The 24,511-nt window shown below is 41.7% G+C and overlaps 2 protein-coding genes across 4 annotated transcripts; both read left to right on the top strand.

Moving 5' to 3' along the window:
* Positions 1-647: 647 nt before the first annotated feature.
* ppp6r2b (protein phosphatase 6, regulatory subunit 2b) lies at positions 648-17,338 on the top strand. 3 transcript variants are annotated; one of them, XM_080028172.1, is made up of 24 exons: positions 648-833; positions 2,332-2,489; positions 2,612-2,710; positions 3,038-3,224; positions 4,076-4,213; positions 4,302-4,367; positions 4,530-4,642; positions 4,777-4,890; positions 5,067-5,187; positions 5,389-5,550; positions 5,634-5,855; positions 5,979-6,043; positions 6,125-6,240; positions 6,362-6,447; positions 6,549-6,626; positions 6,715-6,812; positions 6,895-6,952; positions 7,288-7,409; positions 7,560-7,735; positions 8,501-8,657; positions 11,416-11,495; positions 12,108-12,318; positions 13,602-13,733; positions 13,990-17,338. In XM_080028172.1, the coding sequence occupies exons 2-24, from the start codon at positions 2,362-2,364 to the stop codon at positions 14,021-14,023; spliced, it is 2,763 nt and encodes a 920-aa protein (XP_079884298.1). In that variant the 5' UTR covers positions 648-833; positions 2,332-2,361; the 3' UTR covers positions 14,024-17,338. The 3 variants fall into 3 exon arrangements, with proteins under 3 accessions (XP_079884298.1, XP_079884296.1, XP_079884297.1); XM_080028170.1 differs by having other exon boundaries at positions 5,634-5,864; XM_080028171.1 differs by lacking the exon at positions 648-833 and adding an exon at positions 1,005-1,101 and having other exon boundaries at positions 5,634-5,864.
* Positions 17,339-18,180: 842 nt separating this feature from the next.
* On the top strand, positions 18,181-23,075 carry LOC307250904 (MOB kinase activator 2). Its single transcript, XM_080028174.1, has 5 exons — positions 18,181-18,584; positions 20,185-20,324; positions 20,474-20,570; positions 21,380-21,504; positions 21,637-23,075. Exons 1-5 carry the CDS (start codon positions 18,502-18,504, stop codon positions 21,873-21,875), a joined length of 684 nt encoding a protein of 227 aa, XP_079884300.1. The 5' UTR covers positions 18,181-18,501; the 3' UTR covers positions 21,876-23,075.
* Positions 23,076-24,511: the final 1,436 nt, after the last annotated feature.

Genomic DNA, 24,511 nt, shown 5'->3' with positions numbered 1-24,511 from the left:
GGCATTGGCTACTGCAGTATAGCCTATGTTAATAGGTCAATAATAGTGTTCCAATATTATGCTAACTCAGGTGGCATTCTGCATAATGAGAACTTATAGGCCTATGCATTGCCAATGTTACCAATACATTTGTTCTTTTATTTAAAAACAGTTTCCAAAGCGGAACCTTTACTTGCAGTGGAGTAGGCCTATTTCAAATGCTGTATTTTTCAACAAATGTGTTTGCTGTGATTCCCCTCTATATGCCAATAGACCTTGTCTTGTTTGAGGGCAGTAAGGTCGCAATGGCAAAGCAATTTCTTGAAATAAAATAACACTTTTGTATCTTATTTGCCAACAGTTAACAATTAAATGTTGTTCACTTTTTTGTTGTTGTTGTGGTCATCAAGTTGGCTATGAGAGTTTTACTGCAGTAGGCTTGTTTGACTGTATCACTTAGCTCTCACACAGCAAACCAGGGTGACAGCAAATAAATACTGAAGTCTTGTGTTTACACAGTTGATGGACAGTCGAACTTTTTTGATTACGTTTTAGATATCCGCCATTTTGATGTCAAAATCTGACAGGATTTTTGTGTTGCCTGTTCTGTTGAAATAGCCTACGGTGGACGGTGTCAACAAAAGAAGAGAGCGCGCGCGAGAGAGAAAGATGCTTGGCAGGCTGAGCACAGAGCACCGTGTAACGGTAGTGTAAATGACATTGCTACCGAGAAAGAGTCGTGGTAGTCTCTTCAAGCAAACAGTGCATGAACAGCCAGCTATGGGCCTCTGGTTGACCTGACAGCCAAAGTCGCCGAATTTGCAGTTGACGACCGATAAAATAATGGACAAAAGGTAACAGTCACTTGTCTTTTGGGAGAAAAAAAAAACATGTAACCTGACGTCAAACGTGCGCGAGCTGCCAAGCGGTCGGAAGACGGTACAGCTAGGTCTAAATCAGGACTTCATCATCCCTCCTAGCTAGCAGCGCAGACGGGATAAACAAGTGTTAGCTTTCGGTCCAAACATCGTCTGCACCGGTGCCGTGTACAGGAATAGTTTGGTTACGTTTGCAACATGATTGGGACATCGCTAGCGGGCTGGTTTACGATCTGCATGTAAGGTATGTGCAAGGCATCGTCGTCATTAGAGCTTTGTAACGCTAATATAACGTCAAGTAACTATAACCGGATAAGCTAATTAACCGTAATGCACGCTGATGTGACCGATATAACTAATATATCCGTTATCAGCAAGCGGCATCCGCTACCAGCTGATTTTAGGACGCCACATAGGCCTGTCTTGAAGATAATCTCGCCATGGCTGTGCTGTTGTTTGAGATCTAGCACAATCCATAATATGGCTTGCTATGGGGAGAGAGGATTAATTCCAGGAGTTCATAGCCTGAGCTCTAAACACCTGTTTGTTTAGCCCCGACATGTTTATTAAAGGGATGGGTGCGCTAAGAGGGCAGCCTACGTCGAGATCAATGTATGTTATGCAGTCTTTTTTTTACTGGTGCTTAGAAATGAGCAGGTTATACTGTTAAACGAAATATCACCCAGGTGTTGTAGTGTGTGACTGCTGCTGACTTTGCGGTTTTCGAGATCCTATCCATTTTTTTTTTGTGCGGGCCCTTTCCCATGCTGATGCTGGATCACCTGCATGTACACAAATGGGAATCCGCTGTCTAATCTGACTGATGATGGCCTGAATCACGCGACGGGCTAATTGAATTATCATGGATTGTTTACTGTACCTGAAGTCTGATTTCGTTCAGTGGGCGATGTAAGGTGAAGGTTACTTCCCTTAACTATTGGCCATGCAGTGACAGCTCCTTCCTGCCCCATGCAGGGTCAGACTGGCATCATCAGTACCACTCCTAGTTTTCAGTTTGCCCTTTGTAGTAACACTGACGTCAGCAAATGAAAGACTGGCTGACACATTTGTTTTCTTGAAACACTCTGCTGCAGGGGGATTATCGGGGCTTGTTACAGAACCATATTCTTTAAGATGTTGTTGTTTGTCTCATTTGTTTCATTACCAGGTTGAAGCCAGTGTCTTCAGGGTCTGTGTGTCGGTTGTTAGTATGAAGGAAGTGGGTGTGGTGTGTGTATTTGCTGATGCTGATTGATGTCATGGCCATGCAGTTGTAATAAGGCAAATGGCTGTTTAGCAAGACCTGAATGGGGATACTGGTCCTTATTCACAAGTAAGAGCACACATAATGTAGGCCTACAGTGTATTGTATCACTACTAAGCTTTATACAGCTTAAAACGTTGTCATTAACTTGTTGTATGTAATAACAAACAGTCATGATAATGAAAGTCCACGTCCTCTTTTGCTCAACAGCTAAGTGCATGCGCCTGTGCGACGTCAGCCATGTTTTGGAAGTTTGACTTGCACACTTCCTCCCACCTGGAGGCTTTACTGGACAAGGAGGATGTCACGCTCACTGAGCTCATGGACGAGGAAGACGTGCTGCAGGAGTGCAAGGCCCAGAACAGGAGGTTAGTGTAACAGGCAAACTTGCAAATCAGCAGCGCATTCATATAATAAGAGTTCAGTTTCCTATGTTGCCTGCTGCCGGTGCTAACTGGTTCTCCCTTTTCTCATCATTTTGGATTTATAGACTCCTCCAGTTCTTGTGCCAGGACCAGTGCATGCAGGAGCTGGTCCATATGATTACTACAGAGCCCTCTGCTGGAGTAGAGGAGACCAGGCGCTTTAAGTAGGTGGTTGTGTAGAAAGTGCTGATGTAGTGTGCTGTATCCAGGAGGAAATGGGTTCTGCTGGTGCTGCACTACATCATATCTCTTCCCTGCCATTTTGTAGTAAAGACGAGAGCTCTAGTAGGCTGAAATTTCTTAAAGAAACCCATGCATTTGACATTTTTTATTAATTACTTAATTCGGCTTTTTGACAATCAACATGTGTAAATCAGCCCTGTTCCAGAAAATATTGTTAACTTAAGCAAGTGTACAAAGCTAAAAAGTAAGAATAGATTTAGTTTCTGCTTTGCTTAACTGTAAGAAGTATTCTCTTCCTTTTATTACAGGTATCCAAATGTAGCATGTGAGCTTTTGACATGTGATGTTGGAGTGATCAATGATAAGCTGGGTAATGAGGAGCCTCTGCTGGAAGGTCTGTATGCCTTCCTGGAGCAGCCATCCCCACTTAACCCCCTCCTTGCGTCTTTCTTTAGCAAGACAATTGGGAACCTCATCGCAAGGATGACCGAGCAGGTAACACACACACACACACACACACACACACACACACAAACACAAACACAGCTTTGGCTATGTTTTGTTGTTGTCTGGTTTTAATCCAGAAAGTGTGAGGCAGAGGGGTGCTACTTATTACTTTTAGCTAAGATTGGCTGTGAAAAAAACAGATGTTGAAACACAAAAAGCAGTCCACATTTTTCAGGTGTTTCCTTGTTATGGGCTGGTTATGTCAAAGCAGTGTTAATTTCATTAACGAAAACTATGACAAAAAATATTCGGCAAACAATCTTTTTTTTTCATAAATAAGACGAAATAATGCTCAAGTAAAGTAAATCTAGAAATACTGTCAACATTAAAACTGTGTCAAAGTTGGCCCATTTGCATAGAGGCCAACATAATTTGACGTCTGTGCAAAAAACATTTTGACTGGAAGACCCAGAGGGGATGATTTGAACGGATTCTGTTGATCCCCTGTGAAGATGACCATTAGTTTAGTCCATGTCACTTTGCTGGACTGAATGCTTGTGTGTGTATTGGACTTTTAAAGCCAGGTGATATCTGCATGATGTACAGTTTGTAATTATGTGAGCATACTTTTATTACCCTTCTCAAATTTTATGTTGCAGAGCAGAATTAAAATGGTATTCTGACTGGTTGGTACTTGCATGTGTAGATATTTTTAAATATCTATTTATATGTAGATAATGTTGGAGGTGAAGAGAATTGAATTGGCGCGGCTCAAAGTGCATTTGGAAATGATGTATTTCGTGTATCAATACATCACTTACTCACAATAATATTTTTTTTAAATTTTCATTCTCCAGATTTGTGTCATGGTGTTTTCCGCTGCTCTCTGTTTTCTTCAGGTTATAAATTTCCTGCGGCGAAAGGAGGGATTCCTTTCCTTGGTCCTGAAACATATCGATACGTCGGCCATGATGGATGTGCTCCTTAGACTTATCAGCTGTGTGGAGCCACCCCCTCTTCGGCTCGAGACGCTTACTGTATGAGACAAATCGACCCACATTCATACTTGTGCACTTTACATACTGATATTTTTTAGCAGTTCTAATGTGATATTCTTGTCAACAGTGGTTGAATGAAGAGAAGCTGGCACAGAGACTTATAGAGCTCATTCACACTGAGAGAGATGAAGAGGTAGAACGGCATTTCAATAAAACAATAATAATAATAATATAAAAATGAGAAACTTATTTTTGTGATTAAAAAAAGTATATCGCAAGCAATCAGATATTCTTGAATTCACAATTTACAGGACTTTATGTTGCTGTGTATTTTGTGTTTTTTTTTCTCTCACAGAGGCAGTCCAACGCGTCTCAGACTTTGTGCGACATCATTCGCCTGAGCAGAGACCAGGCCAATCAGCTCCAAGAGATGTCACAGCCTGACCCTTTGCTGACTGTGTTGGAGTCGTAAGTCCCCCATGCATACACACACATACACACACACACACACACACTAAGAAATAGACACACACACTTGTCTTTGCCATCTCTTTACGGGATGTGGACTGTAGGCGGTGACAGACTCCTTTGTGTTTCTACAGGCAGGAGTGTGTGGAGCAGTTGTTGCAGAACATGTTCTCAGGAGAGAGCACAGAGAGCTGTATCATCAATGGGATTCAAGTTCTTCTTACATTACTGGAAATCAGGAGGCCTGTGTAAGTGTGACACACTTGCAAACTGCCTATAAATAATACTGTCTAGTTGTACAGTACTTTACATGGCATCAACTATTTCTCTAAATTGATCTCTTAATTAAGCTATTCCTGTCTCTCTTGTGTGACTTTTCTGTTATATGTTCTATCCATGTATTTCCTGTCTGTGTTAATGACAGGGTGGATGGTGTGATGGATGCTCAGGGATTTGAGAGAAGTTACAATGTTAACAGCAGCATTCTGTTGGCCATCCAACCACACCTGAAACACTTCCACCAGCTACTTCTGCAGCCACCCAAGGTACATAAACAAGACATAGTCATCTGTAGGTGCTTGACATTATAACATGGCACACATGCTAATTAAATATAATGATTCGGCAGTATAATTGATCCAGATGCTAGCCACAGGCGAAATAAAGGACCTAAAAAATTTAGAAAGGGCGTGTCCTGCAGCCAAACTCTTGCTAAACCTCTATGCTCTCTACCTTTGCACTTTCAGCGAAATCCCATGCTGACCAGTATGGGTGTGCTGGAGGAACCATTAGGGAACACACGGCTGCACGTAGCCAGACTGGTTGCCTCTCTACTGTACACCAGTTCTGCTAGCCACGCGGTCGTAGCACAGGAACTCTGCAGACTCAATACAATGGACCTGCTCCTGGTGAGATGAGCATATGTAAAATGTTGAGAAAGTGTTCCAAATGTAAAATTTCCCTTTTGGAAAACATATGCCTTTTTTTTCAGGACTTGTTCTTCAAGTATACATGGAACAACTTCCTGCATCTCCAAGTGGAGCTTTGTGTTGCAGCCATCCTCCGACCCTGCGCCCACGAAATGAGACTTCAGCCTGGAATGGGATCCCAGGATAAATTCAAACCTAATCCGGACACATCACAAGAGCAGGCTTTGACTGAAACCCCCTCTGAACCTCCAGTCACCCCAGAAAACTCTGCACACAACCTAATGGTGACTCATGTAGGTGTATCCGCTTGTGTTTTGAAGACGAAGGCCTAAAGTGGCGTTTGATGCACTGGAACGTTTGTCTCTGATAGAAAACAATTGATTTTTTTTGTCTTTGTCTTTCACAAGTTATTTCAGCACTGCCGCCTTGTCCAGAGGATTCTAGAGGCCTGGGAAGAGAATGATAAAACACAGTAAGGGAACTTTTGTAATGATGGCATGACGTTGTTTTTTTGCCCATGTGGTTCCCTAAGTGTGGCACGTCTTGTGTTCAGGTCTGAAGGTGGTATGAGAAGAGGATACATGGGACATCTGACCAGGATTGCCAACACAGTAGTCCACAACCTGGAGAAGGGCCCTGTTCACACACAGATTAGTAGCCTAATCACAGGTATGTGTGTGTTAGAATGTTCCTGTGTGAAAGAAAGTCTTTGTTAAAAGAAGGAATCTCATGATTGCCTCTCTATAGGGATGTTGCTTTCTTAATGTGTTGAGGTGTTTTTTGTATGCAGAGCTGCCAGAGGACTACAGAGGGCGCTGGGAAACCTTTGTGGACCAGACCCTTTCAGAAACAAATAGGAGGAACACCATTGATCTGGTAAACACACATACATGCTCATCCACAGTACAAAACTGCACAAACTTCAAATTTGGCAAGAGTGTTATTTTAATTTTTAATTTTTTTTACTTCTTCCCTAGGTTGGATCTGGAAACCCACGCCCTTCCTCAGAGGATGATATGGAGAGCCCCTTCCCAAAAGAACTGACACTACAGCAGGTACAAATACATAGTGTATGCACACTAAAAAACTTTTTTTGTTATCAGAGGTAGTTTTATTTTATTCAAGCTGTGATGTGTGTTGTAGGCCTTTTCAGACTACCAGATCCAGCAGATGACGGCTAACTTTGTGGACCAGTTTGGCTTCAACGACGAGGAGTTCACTGATCATGACGACAGCATCGGGTAAAAATAACTGACAACCCTCTCTACATGAGAGGTAACTATGTGTCAACTGAGGTATTGTTATTTTTGACTGTTATTGCAGGGCAACGTTTGACCGGATTGCAGAGATCAATATCAACATTGAAGTAGGCCAGGATAGCGTGAGTTTATTTAAAATCTTCAAAGTTGTGTTTTTGTAACGCTTTAAAGCTGTACATGTTTTCGTTTATTCCTTAAGAGGCAGCAACATATTTTTCGGCAAAAAAAAACAACAACAAACGCAGCCACCACATATCACCAACTAACATGGCACACAGACAGTTTCACCCTTCCTTTGCATTACATTGATTTGATTCATTTACAACATCCAAACTGTTGATTCATTCAGATTTAAGGCTTACATCCCTCATCCTAGTATATGTAATGCAGCACCATTGGATATGGACGAAAACTCATTAAACTTAGTACCTTCAATTTTTCCACCTGTTCTATGCAGGCGAATACATCTGTGTTTGAGGCCTGTTCTAAGGACAGGATTCAGCCCTTTGACGACGATGAAGAGGACATTTGGGAGGAGAAAGAGATCAGCTTTGCCACACAAACCAAGTCCCGTGACAGGTAGACACCGCAGTTCACAAAGATTCTGTTCCAATTTTTTTTTTAATAACTTATTTCAGCATTACGCTTGAAGCTGCATATGTACAGTAGGTGAATGAATTGTCCTTGCTCAATCAAACCCACTAAAATGTTTTGTTGCTTGTTCAAAAGGTTTGGCATGTCACGATCCTCCCAGAGTCAAGCAGCCAGTCAAGCTTGTGATAGGACAGCAGATTCTGGCACAGAGACCCCTGACAGAGCAGCAGACTCAGACTCCGAGGAGGGAGAGGATAATAAAGATGATTTTGATCCTTTTTCAAGCCTGGGCCCGACCAACCCAACAAAGAGTGAGAAATAGTATATTGTAAAGTAATGCATTTTTTATAGGGCTGTCAAACGATTAACATTTTTAATCAGATTAATCACAGGATGCTTTAATCACGATTAAGCACGATTAATTCTACCATTCGATATAGGGACGAAAAATTCCCATTTTCTCTATATATTGTCATAGGAACGGAAAGATAAATGACAGAAGGTGAATATTTACATTTAAATTTAGTTTGTATTCCTTGAAAATACAAATTATGGTGTAAATACTGAAAATAAATTATAATCAACTAAAACATATGCTTGATTGCAGTCCGTGGTGTGTGTGTGTGTGTGTGTGTGTGTTTGCACGCATGCCCACGTTCTAGGGGACTGTTCATTTGTGCCAGAAAGCCGATGTTATGTTGATGTCCCGAATTAATCACACACACCTCTGAAAACTGCAGACGTTTGTGTCCTCTCTTGCTCTGAACAGAGAAGACAATGTTTCTCCTCCTGTTGCTCCGGACATTAACTGCCGCCCGCGACGCAGACGTGGCCGTTAGCAGTTCAAAACATGGCATGGGCTAGCTGCTGCTGATCCTAGGTCAGCCGCAATGTTAGAGTGACTGTAGTGGGAAGCGGGTGGGACGCACGGGGCGGGTCATTCTGCGCATGCGTTAATTGCGTTAATTTTGACAGCCCTCATTTTTTATTTATTTTTTGCACTTTATGTTAGGACTTAATCAGATTTCTAGGAAGTGACTCATGCAGTGTGTGTGTGTGGTGCTTGTCGTACTCAGACACTGGCTGGGTAGCAGACTTTGGGGAGGTGAACTCGAAGGCTCCTGCAGCAGGAGTGGGCTTTTCAGCCTGGGACACTCCAGACTCCAAACCAGCTGCCACAGTGGCAGAGGAGAAAGGATGGGCCAAGTTCACCGACTTCCAGCCTTTCTGTTGGTGAGTAAGGCTGTTCCCTTAAAAGGAGGAGCTGGTTTGATAAATTTCCCTAAATAGTGTATGTAATGTATATTATAGTTTTATAAAAAACTAAGATTTTAGGTGAGCTTTGTTTTTTATCAAATCAGCTTTATTTGTACTGTCCAATATCACAAATAGACATTTGCCTCAGTGGGATTCACATTCTGTACCGTATGACACCCTCAGCCCTTAGACCCTTAGCTCGACTGAGGAAAACACCCTTAAACCTACCTGCGCAAGCATTGAACTTTTTTTTTTTTCTTGAACAATGTACATTTGAGTACATTTTTTGACAAATTAAGAAAAAAAAAGAAAAAAACAACAGACATAATAATGATAGAAAAACACATATATAGGGGAGAATGGGGTAATGTGAGACACTTTTTACATTTGCTCCCCTCTAAGCGAGCTAAAATGATTTATCAGTGAAATGTACACATTTCCCATTAGTTCAGGATGTTTCCTAGCATTATCAGATTTTTTTCAGGACAAAGGGCAGTGAAAATATGATTGTTTTAAAAGTCTCAGTTTACCCCCAGCTTGGGGGTAAACTGAGACAGACCATAGAAATCAAGGGGGTAAACTGATCCACTTACTTTTTCTACTCTGAAACTACCATAACACCACATGTTGTAACAGTTAGAATCCTGACAGCTAGCTTGAAAACCAAATATTCCAAAACTAATGTCGGACTAGTAACAGAATTATGGGGTTTGGTCAATTAAGCAAAACATTTTTCTAAACACTTGAAAGTAACTCTGATCAAATACAACATATAATTAATATTCAATAATTAAATTCAAATGACAGATAGAAGCCAGCTAGTGTCTGGGGGTCAGAGCCAAGGACAATCAGAACCAGCTAGAACAGCCTGGGACTCAGGACACAGGACTAGACCCTGCTGTCATTTTCCATATTTGGAGTCTTTGATTAATATTTTTTTCTGCATTTGTTTTATTGGGATCATTAATTGAATAAAGACATATTACTTAGTCTTTTGATGTCACTCTCCTGTCCCCCACATACATGAGTGCCAAACCATGCCCTTGCTGACACCCCTTCAACCATTCAACCCCCACCTCCGGCCCGCATTGTCTTTTGTCTTATTCAAACTAGTCTTCCTGCTACCTCAAATATAATGGATTCATTAAAAGAGGGCACATACACTGTCTTAGGGCCCACTCACACTAGGGCTGTTTGCCTGTTCCGTGCTGCAGGAAGATTCAGCACGATTCCCCCCCTCCCCACTCCCCCCACTGGCCCGTGCTCACACTGCTCGTGGCCTGGGCACGTTTGCACCTTGCCTACGTCACCGTGCGCGTTTAGGATTTGGAGCGTAGTCTTGTAGGCTATACGAATATTTTCATCCGGCCAAATTTGCATCATATATTCCACTTCCACATTAGAGCAACGAGAATCCTTAAGCTATTGTTTTTTTTAAAATGTAGCCTTGACGTAATAGGTCGCGGTGGACAGTCTCATATTTGTGCAGCACGCTGTTTATTATTAATATAACGGCCCGTCATCAGACCATACGTACCGGATGGTTTTATACACACACACATCGCTCCATCAAATCCAAGTCAGAACTTTTTGTATGGGCAGAGATCGTTTTTTTAAGTGTCTTTATAAAGTTTCTTGTTAAACCTTAGTGTAGGCTACTGTTTCCTTATCACCGGGCTGCGGTGTGTTGTTTTGGGTGCGTCTCCACCGCCATGCGTAAAGGCAGTTATGACAGCTGACGGGAGGAAAAAGAAAAAAATCATCTGACGAACGTGAGTAAACACGAAAACCTTTTTGCTTTGCTTTCTGCGCTCACCTATTTAGCTCTCTCCCTCTTTTATTAGCCCACACCTAGGCCTACACACACGTTAATTCTCACACATTTTATGTAGCTACAAGTCCAAGTGGTGGGCAATTCTGGTGCCGACTAGTAAGGCAGCGGACGTTAACGGACTATGCATCCTTAATAAATTCACGTCAGGAACGCCGCCTGTGCGCTTGCTTGTGAGCGTGTCATCTCATTAGCATCTGTACTTTGGCCACGGCACACCTCTCCCAGGTGTGCCGTGGCCAAGGGGCTGTTCCGTGCTGGAATACAAGTTGGCGTAGTCACACTAGCCAAACGTTCTAGACTTTAGTATGCAAATGAGCTTTGGCACGGGGCCGCGGCCCTAGTGTGAGTGGCCCCTCACTTTACCCCACAGCATTTGTCTCACTTTACCCCACTGCCACAATTTGAGAAAAAAATACCTCTCTCAGCAATGCAGGCTAATCTTCAGTTATCATCTTCACATAGTTTCATATGTTGGTAGTTCATCAACATGTATGATAGAAGTTTTTCTACCTGAATCTATTTGCTTTGGCACAACAGTTGATTAAGTTTACAGCAAGAAAATTTACTTTTACATGCAAAAAATATTTTTTTGTGAAAAAAAACATGCTTCCAACATCACCATGAGGTCCTCTCCTTCATGGCTAAGCGGAATTGAGAGGGGCTTGAAAACATAAATCTCACATGACCAAAAATGGGTTCCGTTGCCTAGATACAGGGGGTGTCTCACATTACCTTAGTTGGTTGTACCCATTGTCCCCAAAAATATGTTTCTATTCAACTGTTTTTTTTGTTGAACAGAAACCAAAATGGGGATACATTCACCCTCAACTTCCAGTGGCTGTTTGTGTGTAAGTTTGCTGGCTGTACTGTGTTTCTTATCTGTGTGACTTGTGTCTCCAGCTCTGAAACAGGCCCCCGATGCAGCTCTCCTGTGGACTCGGAGCTCAGTGGATCAGACAAGACCAAACCAAACCAGAACCGTAAGTGGCTGCGATGTGTCTATGCAAGTGAAAATTGAAAAAGGTTCATGTTCAGTAATACATTATTCAGACTGGATTAACTAAACAAAACCTGGCATTAATGCTCTTAATGGGAGTTTTCACACCTGTCGTTTTTACGTAGTTCGGTTGAAACAAACTCAGGAACGCTTCCACCTTCACTGCGATTTTTTGTACAACAGCCATTTTTAATCTGTCTTTGATTTATTTTCTTTTTTTACAAAGTCATGTCCAATCAAAATCTCACCTATCAGGCTGTTTTTAGAACGTTTCCAGTAGCCTTCTTTCAAGCAGTTTCCTCTGCCTCCTGGTATATGTAGACAGACACCTCTGGTCCATAGACACTACGTGTACATTAATAACATACATAACATAAACATTAATAAAATAGCGCTGGATATAAATGAAAAGAGACTGTAGATAGATGGCTTTTGTTGTTGATTCTCGCAAACATTTCTCACATTTTTAAAACTATTTCAGGGGGACAACGGTAGGGAAAACACTGGTCTGGAGTGGACCAAAGCAAGTGAACTATTGGACTTACCCATTTTGATGATTACACCCTTTGACTTATGATGTCTTGCCTCTCTGCAGCGTGTGTGTGGAGTGTGTGTGTGGCGAGAAAAGCTCCCCTGGTGGCATCAGACAGCTCGTCCTCCAGCAGCTCAGAAAGCGAGGAGGAAGAACGCAAGAAGGAGTTGGGGACCAGTGAGTCGGTCACCACAGAAACCATCACCACAGGGGCTGGCAAAGAGACCATTAGGCTCACCATGGACGCCAAAAATGAGAGAGCAGTCTTCAGCAGGTACACACGCTCACCCTCAAATGACACACAGCGGCTCTGTCCTGATTGGTACAGAGTGTGTCCAACCCTTCTTATTGTATTTGTAAGTGCTTTCATAGAGCCCTGTAAGAGCCTGAAATATAATGGCCCAAAACGTAATACTTTTTATATTCATATATTATTATTACATTTATATATACATATTTAAATGTTTTCGTATTACATTTTGGGTTGTGTTACATTTCGGGCTCTTCTTTCCCTTTCCCCTTCCAAACTTTTTTCCCACACATTATCACTTTAACCTTCTCTGTTTTTTCTGCTGATATTGCCCTCCTCCTTTCTAATCTCCCCCTCTGACTCAAGAGTATTCAGACCAGCAGTCCGACGGTATGTTGTGCTTGCGGTTCTGCTCTGGAGTGTGAAATGTTATTATTTTGGCATTTCCTGAAGTTGTATGAAGGATTTTATTGGCCATCGTAAGCACAGATGTGCCACATCTTTTTTGTTTGCTTGTTGCATTCAACAGGATGCTTTGAACAATTCCTCTTGCCATAATTCAGGACAAGCCGCCTTATTCATCACAACAAATGTACTAACCCACAGCTGGTGACTTGTAGAGAAAGTACAGGATCCCTTATGCTGATCCTAATCAGATATTCTCAACATGACACCAAATGCTTTTGGTCTCAACGGCAACCCCCCAGGCATGAAACAGTCCACTTAGCATTTTAGAAATCAAATTGTGCTTAAAGTATACAAGCTATATGAGCAGTCTATGCCCACTCACTGTGTTTCTATGATACAGATCTCTTTTTTTCTCTCATGAGATTGACTGATAAGATTGGCTTCCTTTCAGTTCACCCACACTACTAACACTTTGTCAGATAGCATGCTATGAACAGAAGTTGCCACCAATCCAACATATCAGCATTTTCTAACAAATCAAAATGTTAGTAACTTACTAACAAAAAGTGCACCTACCAGCATGCTACAATTTAATACATCCTATCTGGAGTTTTGGAATAGCTACCTTAGCACAGACCTTAGTAACTGTTTGCCAAACTCACTTTGATTTTGATCAGTCACAGTCAGCTATACATAGACCGTAACAATAGAGTGGATGCACGAGCTGCTCTAGGCACCGGGCATGGTATTGGCCAGTATGGACAGCTGAAAGCAGATAACAGTGGAGAAATGTAGCCCAAGGCAGGAGTGAAAACTAGCATATTTCTTTATGACAGGAGTTTGGGTAACAATCCCTGGCTATCCATCTAGTTTGTTAAAGCCTCTTTTGTGTTTTCCAGCGGAGCAGATAAGGTGCCAGTAGAGGGACTCTCCATCAAAGACAAAGGGAGGGGCAATGAGAAAGAAAGCGAACAGGGAAAGAAACATGGAGACTGTCCCAACCCAACTACCCAGTCAGCTGCTGTTACACAGTAAGTGTGTGTGTGTGTGTGTGTGTGTGTGTGTGTGTGTGTGTGTGTGTGTGTGTGTGTGTGTGTGTGTGTGTGTGTGTGTGTGTGTGTGTGTGTGTGTGTGTGTGTGTTAAGGGGTCAGGTCTGCACACAAAAGACCAATGCAGCAAATCCCCAACGTCTTTCATCTGAATTTTCTGTTCTGTCTTTTTTTATAATGTTGTATATTGTTTTCTCTTCCTATGTTAATGTTTATTTTCATTCTTTTTCCTTATAGAGAGACACAGCCCTCTGCTAACGGACCGGCCTAACACTGCAGCACAGGCACGCACAAAACACACACACATGCTTTCATCCCTATCCGTTCAACACACAGCCATGCAACCTTTGCTTCCTGTTAGCAGCTCTCCAACACCCCTTTCTTGTGTCTGAAAAATGGGACATTGTCAGTGTTGAGGTCAAATGGCCCTTAACACTATGTATGCTGGATAACACAAAACTACACATGGGTACGACTGATGTCTCCTGCTTCTTTATCACGTTATTGCAACTGAACTACTTGAAATAGGTGTTTTAAATTTTTCCCCATTGAACTTTTACCTGTCGTGATGCGGCAGAGGTTACACTAAGTTTGCCAGCTGTGGCACTTCAAATCCTAAGAAAACAAATACATAGGTCTGAAATGTGACCTTTTTATTTAGTTCAGCATCAGAACTGATTGTTTAAGCATGACTGATCTCTGGGCGTTCAATCACAGCCCAGATAATTTTTCTATCAGAACATTTGACTGTTTACACTTTAGTAAAGAAAACTGTATTCAAATAATCAGCCAAGATTACAAAAGCCAAGATGCTTGCAAAGTTAGCCGTAATTTTCTATTCAGCATTTAAATGTACCTGCCTGGCAGACATTTTATTAGTGCAAATGTGTTGGTGAAAATAATCTAGTTTGAGCATATATATGCTTCTCATTCCAAGTAAATTTGATCATGTAGAACATAAATTATTTTTCTTTGATCATTTGGGAGCCTCATGTTTCACTATGTCCTCAAACCTCTGACTCCTTCATATAGTTTAGAGGTGTGTGTGTGTGTGTGTGCTGTTGTATTCATGTGTGAAGACGTGTGTGTGTGTGTGTGTGTGTGTGTGTGTATGTTTGAGCTCCGTCTAATGTATAGAGTGCATTCTCAGGTCAAAGGAGAGGTATGAAGATACAAAGAAAGCACACCTGTGTGTAACATGCACACACACAAGCACACACATGTGCATTCACACACAAGCAAAAAAATAAAAATAAACACCCACAAGACACAGTGATGTGCACGTACCGATTCATATCACCCTAAGAGCTGTTTAAATGTAATATTGTGAAATTTGAAACCTGTATTAGGTTGTGGCTATTGGTAATATTTAAACGTAATATAAATGTAAACAGTATATATATAAACATTATATCTATTTTTGGAATAAATCCAATGTGCGGAAAGGCGGTTGTTTTGGAGGTTGCAAGGTGTGTAAAATGTGTGTGTGTGTGTGTTGTACTGTTGAAATGAGGCAATAATGATGTCTGTTTTTCAGTTAATATCCCCAGCATCAGTTCCTGTTCCTCTGCTACATGTTTCCTACGTGGAGGTTTCCAGAGTGTGTGTGAATGTGTGTCGGTCGTGTGCGGTACGTCCTCCATATTATTTAACTTTAATACTTAGAAGATAGTTCTGGTTTATTAGAATTTGGGTCTTATTTTTAATTAATAAGTGTTTATCAAAAAGACAGAATAAAACAATCTCACTAGGAAGAGATAACAGACGCAAATGTTAGAATAATACCAAAACATTCATAACAGTGTAGACCAATTCACGCTTCAATTCATAGTAAATAATTTGTGTGCTCATACTTTCCCTATGTCATAAGGGATACCTATCAACCAGAGCAGAACCAATTTGATTGACTGAAAAATATTAGGCAACTATTTTGAAAATCAATTAGCCGTTAAAGTTGTTTTTCAGGAAAAAAAACAAAGCATTACGTAATTTCAGCATCTCAATTTTTTAGGGATTAACATTTTTTTCTGTGTGTTTTGTTGTAATAAACTGAATATCTTTAGGTTGTATTTGATTGCATCACTTTCAGCTTCACGATATAGTGATGGTGACTTTGTGTTTGTAGACCAAGCGATGAATCTATTCATCAGTAAAATGCTGATTAATCAGATTAATCAACAACGAAAATATTATATCAACACTTTGGGAGCGCACACTCATGTTTGCGTCCAAATACATTAGCTTAACTAATCGGGTTAAACTGTTGAAAACCTTTATGCTTGCCGCTCTCCTTTATTGTCCTGTCACACTTTATGTTGTTAACATTGAGCTTGAGTGTAATCTAATCATAATGAAAACGAAGACACACATTGTAATAACTGGAGCCATCTTTTGAGTATTTCGTGTGGCAGAGAGTCATGCTTTACTTTATCTTTTCTCCTTGTCTCTCTCTTTCTCAGGGCAGGAGTAGACTTTAATTGCATAGATGCCTATGGAGCAATTTACATAGATTGTAGTATTTATTTTGAAAGCACTTTTTTCAAGAAGCACTTTTTGGTTTGTACTTGGTGGTGCCGAGCGTCACCGCATTATTCCCCCACTCAACGCAGTGGGATTGTTTGACTTGAACGAGTGAATCATGTACCGGTAGATAACTTTTTGAAATACTTACTTTCTTCAATGCTTTTCTGCCAAAGTGTGTCTTCCCGCCAGCTAGGTTTCCTAATCTGCGTAGTAGCCTCCTCCTTATTCTTGCAGTGTTTTCACAGGTCTAGATTGATCCAAAGCAGCATTTGTTTGATCCTTATTTCATTTTTTTTTGTAAGTCAAGCGACGGTGGTGTTATCATCAGTAGGAGAGGATGCCACACGTCAACAAAGGACTTTGAAGATTCATCTTAGATCACAGCCGTTTTTCTTAAGTGCTTTTAGCTTGTTTGTAGTGGAGCTGCATAGTGAGCAATTGTTAGTTTAAGTCAGGGTTAAAGGAGGGGAAGAAACAGGGCTGTTTATTGTCAGGGTGTGTGTACAGAGTCAGCATATGTCATCCCGTCTTTCGTCAAAACCTAAGCACTGCGTCTGACCCTTACCTTTCTGTTTCGGTGTGTGTTTGTGTGTGTTCCCCGTCTCCTTGAGAGTGTGGTGTGTGTGTGCAGTGGATCTACGCTATGTGTGATGTAATGCATAATGGCATAAGGTACAAAGTCATCTTTAAGTGCCATTAAGTTTGCACATTAGTCTCATTCACTCACCTTTGTTGGGTGTGTGCTGCATTATACAGTCTATGCCCAAACACTTTTTAATGGAGAGACACAATTGGTGTTTACTTTTTTTTTTATTCATTCCATTGGGTTTTACTTACACTTGAGGCAATTTCAAAGTTGTAAAAAAAATCTCTCTCACGTTCTAACTGATAACATTTGTGAAGAAGTGTGTATGTGAAGGGGTGAGAGACAGCCGAATTGTAGAAGGCCTTTTTTTTGTAAAGTGGACTGATGCTGGTGTTTTATTTTTGTTTCTCATTTAGAGAGTAATGTGTCTGTTACCTGTTGTCGATTTAGCTTGTACATTCAGATATGAACCTAATAAATATGTCAGACCTAGAAAACGCATTGGGCCTGTGTTTTATCTCACACACACACACACACACACACACACACACACACACACACACATACAGTACAAACATAAAGCAAAGAGGAAGGGAGAGCAGGACTTGATAAACATGTTTACTTTAGGGGCAGGTGAGCTAGTGGATTATCTTACTGTATGCTTCCCCCATACGTACACAACACTAAAAATTCATGCTACTCCATCACAGGCTCCCTCCCCAGCGCAAACATGAACCTGCCTGTCACATAGATCTTCTTCACTGTATGCTGCAGGCGGAGGTTGTATGACTTCATGTGACAGCGGGGGAGGCACTGAAGACCCCACCTCTTGCAAGTTTGTACATTTCACATATTCACAACACTTTTTTCAGCCCCGAGTACTATCGCCCCTTTTTCGCTGCTGGCGTGTGTTTTCATTCCTTGGTTCGGATACATGTCATCACATTCCTCCATAGTTTACGATTTGGAGCACAGATACTGAGCACACCTGCTGCTTCTGAGGCTGTTGCTCCGGCCTCTTAACACACTTTCTACACATATCCTCTGCCTTCCCCCTCCTTTTCAATCTCAATCTCTTTGGACTTTTCCAGCTAAACCGCCACCTTTTTTATTTACCTTTGTCATCCGCACCTGCCTGCTCTCTCTCTCTCTCTCTCTGTGGATAGGAGACGGCATGTTGTATGCCCTGGGTGGAAAAGGGGGGAAGAAGGCGGAGTTGTGTGTACTTTTAGTGGGTCGTGGAGAAACCTGCCTGTCCGCTTGGAGCTGGGAGAGGAGGAGCCTGTGGGGTGTGGGACTCCAGACAAAGGAGACATATACACACTGACACTGAGGCTCAAGCAGAGGAAGACAGCTGCAGAGTTTCACTTTTTTTCTCTCTGCACAGGAGTAAATCCTTAACTTAAGGACTACCATTTTTTCTTTGTGTGTGTTTCGTGAAAACTTTGTCAAAAAAGAAGAAGGATTTTTAATGTGTTTGCCAGCTGAATGGATTCATCCCTGAGCTGAGAGATGTTTGTGTTGGAGCGGTGACTACCATATGCTGCCTGCGGTGTGTAGAGGAAGAGAGAAGGCTTAGAATGTTTGGGATGGAAAAGTGGGGCTGGCACAACCAACAGCTCTGCTCTTAGCTCTACGCCATGGGGGGTTGCCATAGTTACCCCTCAGCGACGAAGGCAGACGGCAAGGCTCTTCAGCCTTCTGCCATCAGCAGAGAAAAACAGTAAGTATTCTTCAGTCTCTTTACCAGCACACTCATGTTTCCATTTCCTATCTGGCAACAAGTATGGTGTTATGTATAGTGAAGTGCTTCTCTGCTCCGTGCCTCTGAAGAAAAGGAATTAATCTACAGAAATGGAAGTTAAAGCAATGGACAGTTGTGGGAGAAACATGACTATAAAGTTGCATGCACACATGGTTCACTGAGGAATGTTCACCAGATAAGGCTGTGTGTGTGTGTGTGTTACATATTTCTCTGATGGCATCAGTGAAGGAGGATTCCTCTAACAGCGGGAACACATGTTGGGTTTAAACTTAGTTGAGGGGAAAGAAAGACTGTACGTGTGTTTGAGCAAAGCTACTTTGTAAAAATACTTTCTTGGGGACAAATCTTTTAGAGGCAGCGGGCTGCGCTGAAGAGGGCTGATCATTTCCCCCCACACGGCGGAACGCAAAGGTAAACAGATGGCCTAGAGCAGGAGAGCAGGGTCACAGCGGAGTGTGTTTACACAGAAACACAACATTACAAGTAGCTCCGGGTCCATTGTGTTTGTGTGCTCTCTGGTAGCCAAGAGGCGGTAATTAAGTCAATGCCATGGAGCTGGAAAACAGAACAGGATGTTATCACAGAGAAGTTCCTGTGGACATTAGAGAAGTTTGTCACGGTTAGGATTTGCACTAATGTACCTTTTGTACATTCTTCTCTGTCACTATTTCCTACCTCACCTGACCTCCGCTTTGGACAGAAACTGCTGTTTAGACCATTAAACAAATTCTTTCTGGCCAGTCCTCACACACACACCCACCCACCCACACACACACATTTACACCAGGGGGAGTAAAACCTCCATAAAGGGCACTGTGTTTCCCTTATCGCACTAGGCAAGGTCACACTGAGTAAACTCTCAGCTGCTGCTGCTGTGTGTAGATGTCTAAAAAACCTAACACGGCAGCTGCCTAATTCCATTACACTTTGAAATACTACTCACTCTAATCCAACAAAATACCCTTTAAAGAAAACACCCTAGTTATCAAGGAGACATCACAGCACAGACTACCTGCGTCAAAGTGGCCTCCCTTGTTTGCATAGTCAAATCATGCTGCCAAGTTTGACTTTTCAGTAAACAATGGCATTTGCAAACATGTGGCACTCGCACTGTAGTTATCAGAAGTTCCCAAGCTTCACAAGTCCTGTGTTACTGATAGTTAAGGCCTTAACTGTAGCCTACCAGTGGGTATATGAACCCATGTAGGAAAAAGAAAGAAGGATTGGTAACGCCAGCAGGCCTCAACGCTCAACTCAGAACATTATGTTGCACAAAGTAAAGTCCAGTGCAGTCGAGTGAGCTTCACTACAGTAATTACTTCAGCTCTGAATGCACCGCCTTCATAACCATTAATTGCTGGTTTATTGGACGCTCAGGTCTGCAGTTACAGCAGTGCACCATCACAGACGGCCAGACGAATGAGAGCACATAAAAAGGTGTTATCTGCAGGCTGCAGCTGGAGTACTGAATCCACTGACCTATCGATTGATTTGCACAGCAATATTTTCATGTCCTTTTGCTGTCCCTGCGTCGTTAACTCTGCACCATCTCTCCCAGGGGAATTAATAACAATAATCTAGAGGAGCGTCCGTACCTGCAGCAGCAGTATGTGTGCCAGCGCATCACACACATGGACATGTTGACCCTCATATCACTGCCACCCGGGGTGGACAAGGCAGAGTGGCTGGCCAGCAACAGTGAGTAGACCCCCAGTAAACACAGCACGTTTATGACAGTTTGTAACCTATTGTCTTGCTCATTATTCCACAACATACTTCAAAACAGACGAAACACAAACATAGGATAATGTACAAGATCTAACTTTTTTCTCATTGATTTCTTTCAGCGGTGGCATTTTTCAAGCATATAAACCTGTTCTCTAGTGCACTATCTGAGTTCTGCACTCCCACCACCTGCCCAACGGCCTGTGGACCAGACAACACGTAGGTTACTGGGCATTTTGTTGCACACACTTAAAGGGTCAGTTCACCCATATACGAGGGAACAGTAATCCCATAACCATAACAGAAACTGTTGATAGAGCAGTTTCTGCATTGACCTGAATGACCGTGAGGTTGTTTCTGGAAAGACGACCTGCTGTTGAATTGATCAAATGTTAATGTTTAATGCCTTAGTCAGCACACATGAAATTGTGCAGTATTCACTTCCATCGTTAAGAGTGGGAACTCCAACAATGAACCCAGACTATTTATGTTAGGTCTTGTTGGGTACTATTGCTGCATGTGTGAAAAACGCTGTAAAAAGTATTTTGTGACCCCAGAGGAAGCTGCATGAAATCTGATATTCCTGAAATGTGAGCTCAAGTGATGTCACCAGAGGCAGCATCGGTTGAGGGCAACAAGTTTGAAATGAACATAATCTGTAGGTCTGGAGTAAGAAATAAATGAGCTATAGCTTTGTATACGCTCCTCATCTCTGCTCAATGCTACATTTGCTGCAGCTACCAGCACAACCAAAGTTCTGAGCTGTGCCAGGGGTAATGTAGGCCCAGAGTTTGTCAAGGAAGAAGAATGCAGTGGAATAATTCTTCCAGCTTTACTGCATATGACAATTATAAAACAGTTTACAGTATTTTTAATATCACCTCTCACAAAGCCCACTTCCAAACTTCTGACGGTCTTTATCAGCACATGATATTTATCGTTTGATAAACATATCAATAGTTTAATTTATTTCCTTTAATTAAAAACCTGTTGTGTCTTAATGCCCGTGTGTTTTTTGTTGTTGTCAGGGTTTATGTTTGGACCGATGACCACGGCAGGAAGCTGAAGTGCTCTGCCCCGCTTTACTTTGACTATGCCATGTCGTACATTCAGGAGCTACTGGCTGATGAAGATGTGTTCCCCACAAAATCAGGTAAATATCAAATTTTCTACTAACAATGCATTGTTTTTCTTGCACCAGTTTCCTTCACGATTTAAGTGTTAAGTCAATACCTTGTTGTGTCAGCCTTAGGAGACTTCTAACAAGTTCTTCCCTCTTTTCCAGGTTCAGTGTTTCCCACAGGCTTCGTCTTTCTGGTCCAGAAAGTGTTTTTGCTGTTTTTCAGGACTCTTTCTCACATTTACTGGTCTCACTACGGTGAAACGCTGGCGCTGGGCCTGCACCCGCACCTCAACACACTCTTCATACACCTCATGCTCTTCTGCCAGCAGCACGCCCTGTTAGAGCCGGAGGACACTGAGCCGATGCAGGACCTCATCACAGCTCTGGGACAGCAAGTCTGAACCCAAGGAGAAAAACACACACACACACACACACACACACACATTGTAGCCTTTCGCTCACATTACCATTGCACGCTTATGTACTCGTAATATCTGGCTCTAGAGCTACAGTATATGTTGTCTCTCACCACGCTGGGCCAAACTTCAATATACTCCACAGTATGGACTTTTTTTTCTAAAAGTTTTATAATAGAGAGAATAAAATACTGTTTATGAACAGTATCCAGGAGAATGAATGAGTCTGTTTCGCTTTAAGAAGCAGTAAATCAGACCAGATCAGGAGTATCAGACTCCGGTTGTATATAGCCTTCTATAGATGCCATCAATTGTTGTTGTTGTACTGTGTGAAAATGTAACATTGCATGTTTTAACATAATGGTGCACTATTATATTATGATAAGGTCAAGCTCTTCAAGGTCATTTATGTCTTCCTCTTCAACTTAACACAGTAATAAGAATGCTGAATTGTACTTTGGTGTCTCTTTTCCTTTGAGACATCGACTGATCCAGACAGTTCACAGCTCATATAAACAAAATGTGCCATTTTTACACTTGAACATACGCACACAGCCATACGGGTGGTGTGTCGGTCCAAGTATGGTTACATTATCTTGATTGTATCTGTGCGGAACACAGCTGGTCTCTGTATCTCTGTGTAGGATTCTGCATTCTGTAATAAACGTGTATGACGCACTATTTGCAGTGCATAGAAGATTAAAAAGATTCCACGCTTTCTTAGATATTTAAGAGCAATTCCTTATATCAGTCTCACTTCTCTACATTGGGGTTCCCTGTTCAGTATCCTGCAGCCTTTATCTTTGTGTTTGAGTTTCTGCTGGTTCTGTAATATGGAACAGGTCTCCAGGTATGTGGTTTAAGGGGAGCAGCACCACCCACTGTCAGCTACAGGCACACAACATGTTTCCCATTTTAACTTTCACTGTCAGCTAGAGTGCACTGCAGCCTGTGCATGTTTGATTTGTTGGCTGCAGGCAGCACACTATATTTGAAATAAACCGATGGCCTCAAGGGTGTTGAGTGCTGAGTTTCAGCTTTCAATGTGAGGGTGTACTAAAAAAACTACAGGACTATGTATCGAAGGGCTACTAGTCCGACATTCATCTATTACAGATGCTGTAGGAACACCTTCCAGGACTCTCAAAGCTGGAAAGTCAGCATTTACAGAAAACCTTTGTCATTGTTTCAAATTCAGTGTCTGGGAGTGAGGCCAAAAGAACAGAAAATGCGCCACCGATTAAAGTACTTCTGGACTTCACCGTACAGATTAAAGGTTTGGACCACTTTAACACTGTCAGCAGTTGGAGCTGCATTAGTTGATGTGACGCACAGCTCATGAACCCAAAGATGGCGCCGTTGCTTTGCCACATTATGAGTCAAAACCCGATCTCCTTTATAAACTTGTAACTTTATCTAATTGACAAAAAAGCTTTGAAATTATAAATGAAAGACAATCCTTGTAACTTCAAAACTTGCCTGATGATCATCACTGTTTTAAGTTTCCCAGTTGCCCAGTTATAGTTGTCTGTACGTCCATGGATAGACTGCAAACAGAGAACTTCAAATAGCTAGTTATAGCATGCTTTCAACTGCGCAAACTGTTTGAAATGTAAATGGATATAAGCTCAAAGAATCATGATAGGTGTGGTTATATCTGTAAAAGTAAAAACATGATTAATCCCCCAAAATAGACAAATAATAATAATCGAATCATTTGTGAATATTTGACGTAATCCATTAACAATAACTATTCGTGTTGATTCTGAAAATTTGAAATGTCCCTCCAATGTCTGGTGTCAAACTTCAAAAGACCCTGATATGTAAACACTAGTGTATCCAAGACAAAGTTTGAGTCATAACAGACAGCCCAGTCTTTGTGAATATGTAAAGGGAGAAATATGAGAGTGAGGCTGTTTCACCAATGAAATCAAGGGACACATCCTGGAGCTGCAGCGCCACTAGAGAACACCTTTGTATGAGCAGACAGCACTGGGACGTAGTCTACTAGCTGCTTTTGTCTGCTATTTGGCAGTCATTCACAAAAGCAAATAAATTAACGCAAGCTGATGCTGACACCATAAATGAACTCTCAATTGCCCCTCGGTTTAACTGTCAGAAGAGCAGCATACTGTACATATATCGGTTGCCCATGTGCAGCAGATTTCCCCTTCTCTTGAGGTGCATTTAACTTGAGGTATGTTTTTGTCACCCCATCCACTCACTCTGAAACTCTGTGAAAGATAAAATGGGGATATCGAGAATATGACCAAGAGTTAACTTACAGTGTTGTGTGGTATTTATTTTACATTTTTTTCATTCCAGGCCTGCAGTCCCATATATCACCACACATAGGCATCAAAATACCACCATGTGTCTGGAAAAAGTGTTGTGCAACAATATGCATAGAGTTTTTCTTTATCCTTTTTTATTGAAAAGTATTGCTTATAAGCAAAAGAAACGTTCATCATAATTCCATTTCAAATTGCAAAATCTGAATGGTAGCCTAATAGTCCAGCCCATAAATGTACAATGCAGTTTAGAGGCTATAAGATAAAACCAAAAGATTTGAAGCAACTTTAATTAACTTGTTTGACTCTCCTGTGCTTTGTCTGATTCAG

This window comes from Ammodytes marinus (assembly GCF_949987685.1).
Source record: "Ammodytes marinus genome assembly, chromosome: 5".
NCBI classification, from domain to species: domain Eukaryota; kingdom Metazoa; phylum Chordata; class Actinopteri; order Uranoscopiformes; family Ammodytidae; genus Ammodytes; species Ammodytes marinus.
Note: the sequence above shows the minus strand (reverse complement) of the source record. Positions and strands in the feature narration are given on the sequence as shown.

Coding starts and splice junctions, on each gene's coding strand:
- ppp6r2b (XM_080028170.1), top strand. CDS start 2,362: ATGTTTTGGAAGTTTGACTTGCACACTTCCTCCCACCTGGAGGCTTTA. Junction 7,736..8,500: donor CCCGACCAACCCAACAAAGA/GTGAGAAATAGT, acceptor TGTCGTACTCAG/ACACTGGCTGGGTAGCAGAC. Junction 13,734..13,989: donor CAGTCAGCTGCTGTTACACA/GTAAGTGTGTGT, acceptor TTTTCCTTATAG/AGAGACACAGCCCTCTGCTA.
- LOC307250904 (XM_080028174.1), top strand. CDS start 18,502: ATGGGGGGTTGCCATAGTTACCCCTCAGCGACGAAGGCAGACGGCAAG. Junction 20,571..21,379: donor GCCTGTGGACCAGACAACAC/GTAGGTTACTGG, acceptor TGTTGTTGTCAG/GGTTTATGTTTGGACCGATG. Junction 21,505..21,636: donor TGTGTTCCCCACAAAATCAG/GTAAATATCAAA, acceptor CCTCTTTTCCAG/GTTCAGTGTTTCCCACAGGC.